General features: G+C 38.9%; 1 protein-coding gene across 1 annotated transcript; it reads right to left on the bottom strand.

Moving 5' to 3' along the window:
- Positions 1-3260: 3260 nt before the first annotated feature.
- LOC138873587 (uncharacterized) lies at positions 3261-3757 on the bottom strand. The gene is made up of 2 exons (XM_070152059.1): positions 3661-3757; positions 3261-3544 (listed from the first exon to the last, which is right to left on the bottom strand). The coding sequence occupies exons 1-2, from the start codon at positions 3755-3757 to the stop codon at positions 3261-3263; spliced, it is 381 nt and encodes a 126-aa protein (XP_070008160.1).
- Between the last annotated feature and the right edge of the window lie 1143 nt (positions 3758-4900).

The raw sequence follows: 4900 nt of genomic DNA on the forward strand, positions 1-4900 counted from the left end.
CTGTGACGTATTGGATGAAGAGACACGACTTTAAAGAGACTGTCACGCTGATGATGATGTGCCATTGTTTTGTTTGTTCATTCTAAATTGTGTATGAAAGAACAAGGAAACCACTAACCTGCATTAGAGAACTAGGTTCCATGATAGGTCTGGCAAGCGAGTTTTATCCCCTTATTCATCATGCACTGCATCATTTGCTTCTGTAGTCATCATGCGTGTCTACCTATAACGGTATAGAGGTGAGTTAGGCTTAGCCAAAAAACACTTTAGCTAGTTTTTACCTGAATATAACTTTCATAACCAATAATGAGGAACCACGTTCTCAGTTGTGTTTCATCATCCCCTAGTACGAGGTGATCTTTCTCAAAATGCTTTCTTCCCTGGACTTTTGGTGAATATGTTTGCAACTAGATCTTCAGCAATCACTATATTTGGACCTCTTGAGTTGGACTCAAGTTCTTCTAGTTTGTTGCTCGGTCCATAGCACTTTGTTGCTTGGTCCATAGTACTTGACCAGAGCAGGATGCTGATTATACATATTCTGCTTCAGCTGTTGAGAGTGCCATTAAATTCTGCTTCCTTGAGCCTCAATATACTTACACCATCCTTCAGATGAGAATACCTTGGATTTGACTGAGACCCTGCACAAAACTCAACTCTGACCACGATGTCTAGTCTACTTTTAGTGAGATACATGAGTGATTCAGTGATGTCTCTATGCAAAATCCCTCTTTCCAACAGCTTGTCTTTCAGCTTCTGTTGTTGTAGACATGGGACCTAGTTCCTTGCTGGAATCAATGGGCATTCTCTACCTTGATTAGGATTTCTGTTCTCTTTTGAGACGAGTATGTCAGGAGGATTCCTCCATCTCTTCTACCATCAGATTTTTAAGGCTGACCTTTCCCATTGTTGAGAACATGACAGTTATACCTAGATATCCTTACTTGAGTCAGTAGCTTTAGTCAAGATGTTTGCAAACCCTTCATCAATTAATATTGGCCACGCCTAAATTTTCAAGAGCTCTTTTCTTTTTTTCGACAACTCTATCTGAGGTGGTGTTCTTTGAGCTAAGTAGTTGAGTAGTTCTTCTTTCAACATAGCATTCATCCACTTATGGCATTATTTAAACCTGTTCCATGCTTTAGTCTGATGCAATCCATGTTTGTTTCTACTGGTACCTGGATCTTCTTAATAAAAATACAGTTTCTTGAAAGGTCTCATCCTTGGTTCTGAATAACTGCCTGCCCCCCTTTTTTGGATTTGAAAGAAGATCTGACATGCTTTTCTTTTGCACAGGTAGTGCACACTCATAATACTTGTTACTCAACTTGATCAGATCACGAACCAGGTTCTTCAAATCTAGTTTGTTTGGAGATAAACATCGTGTAATGCTCCAGACTTTTGTCCCATGATTCAGTATTGTTTTCAACAGCTTTCAACCAACTTATGTCTCCACTTTGCAGAAGCTCAATCACAACAACTCACGTACTCTTGTGTTTTTTGGCTACAACAATACCTCACCAGTCATAGGATTTGAGATTGTGAATATCCTGGACAAGAATTCCACCTTATTTCCTTCGGCACAAACTTTCCAACTCCTAGAGCTTACCCCCTTTTTAACCATTTTTAAAAAGGGTACACTCTCTCCTTGCAGGGATTTTTAGTGAAGGAAGATTGAATGTATTTCCAGTCCTGTCCTTTGAGCAACCACTGTTCATGTGTCATTATTGGCTGCTTTCCTTCACTACTCCCTGCAAATAGAAATCAAGGTTTAGATTTAGGAACTCAAACAAGTTTGGGTCCCTTGTTAAGAGAAAAAGGATGAATGAGTGCTCTCTTAGTCCAAGCAGGCAAAATGTGTTTCCTATTTGACGGAGCAGGTCCTCTTGTAGTAGTTGCTCTCTCAGCAAAGACTTTATTTCTCTGATGAGACTGAACCCTGGCCATGAAATTTTCCTTAAGGTGCTCATTGTTGCCACAGTGGGTACATAGCCAATTGTCGGGTACAATAACATACTTGCTATGAGAGTTGTAGGGAATCTTTTCCCTTTGAAACCCACTCCCCTGCCTGTTTCCCTAAGAGTTGGTGTACATGGCAGTGATAGAATTCGAGGACCAAGTCCATTTGAGAGATTTCCTAAAATCACTCTTTACTTTCCCTAGTTCATCCTACAGCTGTTTGTTTTTCTCAAGTTCAGCACATAGACTAGTTTTTACCAAGTTTAACTCATTTTCAAGCTTAATGTGTGCTTCACTTGCAACTTCCTTTCCTTTTTCAGAGTGTCCAAGCCAATTTGCAGTTATAAAATCCTTAATTATTTCTTTCAAGTCTACTACCACCACTACTTGGTCATCTCTTTCTTGCTCAATGATAGCAACTCTCTTAGTCAAGATTTCCTTTTCTTTACTTGCACACTCAATGGTTTCTTTTAAGTCCACCACAACTACCATTAAATCATCTCGTTCATGTTCTATACTAGCAATTTTCTCTTCTAAGGCATTCTTTTCTATTTGTAGGTTATCTATTATTTCTTTTAAATCAACTACAATGACTACTAAGTCATCTCTCGTTTATTCAGCTTCCTCTAGTTCCATAGTTAAAGCATTTTTATCATTGATAAGATTATGGTAAGCATCAATTAGCACATTTGCTAATGACATGAGCTTTATAGGAAAGTAAGATTTCAGATTTCTCTGAACATCCAGAAAGTTTACCTCATCGCCATCGTTATCTTCATCTTCATCGGATTGAGCCATTAGAGCAAATATTGAATCATACTCAATTGTTTCATTTTTCACTGCCATCATTGAACTGCCACTATGGTCGTCTTCTTCTTCAGATTTGCTGAAGGAGTCTCCCCATGCAGCAAGAGCTTGCTTTACAATGTTGTCAGCATCATTCTTTCTCTTGAAGCGTTTGTCAGGAACCTGGTTCATCTTTGCTGCTTTGTCAAAGTTATTATTATACTGATCTTGCTTTAGGAGGGGGAAATCCTTGATGAAGTTTCCTAGCTTGCCACATTTATGACAAAGGTCATAATTTATGGGCTTGCTAGAGCTACCTCTTTTTGGAATGCCTCCATTCTTGCGAACCATCTTCTGGAACCTTTTTTTCAAGTAAGCCATGTCCCCGACTTCACCACTTGAGTCATTGTTGTCCGTCTTGAGGAACAATTTCTTCTCTCTCTTGGGCTCTCTTCTTTTATTGACCTTCTTCTTCATTTCATAGGTTTTCAAGTTTCCAACGAGTTCATCCATGGTCAGTGTCTGTAAGTCCTTAGCCTCTGTAATGGCGTTAACTTTGCTTTCCCAAGAACTGGGCAGTACACTAAGGATTTTTCTAACAAGCTTGTTCTTTGAATACTTTCACCAAGAGAGTGAAGCTCGTTGATAGTGGAGGTGAATCGAGTATGCATATCTTGGATGTATTCATCATCTTTCATTCTGAAGAGTTCATATTCTATTGTGAGCATATCAATTTTGGATTGTTTCACCTGAGTTGTTCCCTCGTGAGCTATCTTAAGATCCTCCCAGATCTCTTTTGCTGATTGACAAGCTCATATCCGTTATATTCATCAGGGCCAATACCACACACAAGAATTTTCCTTGCTCAAAAATTCATTTCTATGGCCTTTTCATCAGCATCATCGAATTCTTTACACGTCTTGGGAATGGCTACAGCTGGATCACCAAGGTTCTTTGTAGGGTCAAAAGGTCTGTCACATATTACATCCCATAACTCAGAGTCTTCAGCCATGATGAAGTCATGCATCCTAGTTTTCCACCACCCATAGTATTGACCATTGAACCTAGGAGGTCTGTACGTGGACTGGCCTTCTTTGAAGTTAGTAGGAGCAGCTATGAGGATCCTTTCTAGTTGTTAACCTAATAGAAAGAACCTACTTTGATACCAATTGATAGAATGTATGGGTCCAAAAACTTCTATAGAGAACCAGGTTCTCTATCAGGTTCGACAGTACACACACAGAGAATAAAAGTTAAATGACAAGAGGAATTTTATGTGAAAATTTTCCAATCCAACAGGGTTAAAAACCATGACCTACCCTAGTAAGATTTCAACTTCACTACTGAGAAACTTTCAGATTACAACCTATTCAACCTAGGAATTAAACTCTTAATCCCTTACTAACTTATAATACACCTATTACAAGCCACTTTGTAATAACTCTATTACAAAGACTTTAAAACTTGACTAGCTCTAACCAAGACTTAAACACGCAGGTTTAAGGTTTACAAAGATGTTCCTATAGAGTGCTTCTGAATAAGCTGGATAGGAATGACAATTTGAAAAACTATTATAAAGTTATAACTCAACTAAGGACACACAATAACTCGATGTGGGAACTGGTCCATAGTTGCTTTGTTCTTGAGGCACTTGAAACATACTGGCTAAATAGTCACGTGAGTGAGCTTGTGTGTAATCTTTAAGTGTTCAAGTGCTTTGTTTTACCTCCCTAAATGCATATATACATGTGTGACATCACTTCCAATGATGCAAGCAATGTGGGTAAGAAGTCTTTTCTGGAAAGTTGACTGCAGCATTGTTCTACACAATAGCATGTCCAGGCAGCAACTTTCCAAGTGTAGATTTGACTTCGTACAGTCTCTGGGACCTAGTCCCTCAACTGTTCTTTCCACTCTGAGGAGTTGAATCATATTCCACGCTGAGTCCCAACCTAGAATCTTGTGAACTTGAGGTCTTGTAAATGTGTAACAGGTTCCTTATCTGGTTCTGGATAGTAAGTTTGTTAGATTATCAAAACATAAAGTGAAGTACTTATAACCAAAGTACATGTAACCTATCACATATGCTCCACTAACCCCCCCCCCCAAGAATTCCTCTTCTACGTTTACAGAATCACTCACGTGATCACGTATA

Source organism: Nicotiana sylvestris, chromosome 7, assembly GCF_000393655.2.
Source record: "Nicotiana sylvestris chromosome 7, ASM39365v2, whole genome shotgun sequence".
Classification (NCBI taxonomy): Eukaryota; Viridiplantae; Streptophyta; class Magnoliopsida; order Solanales; family Solanaceae; genus Nicotiana; species Nicotiana sylvestris.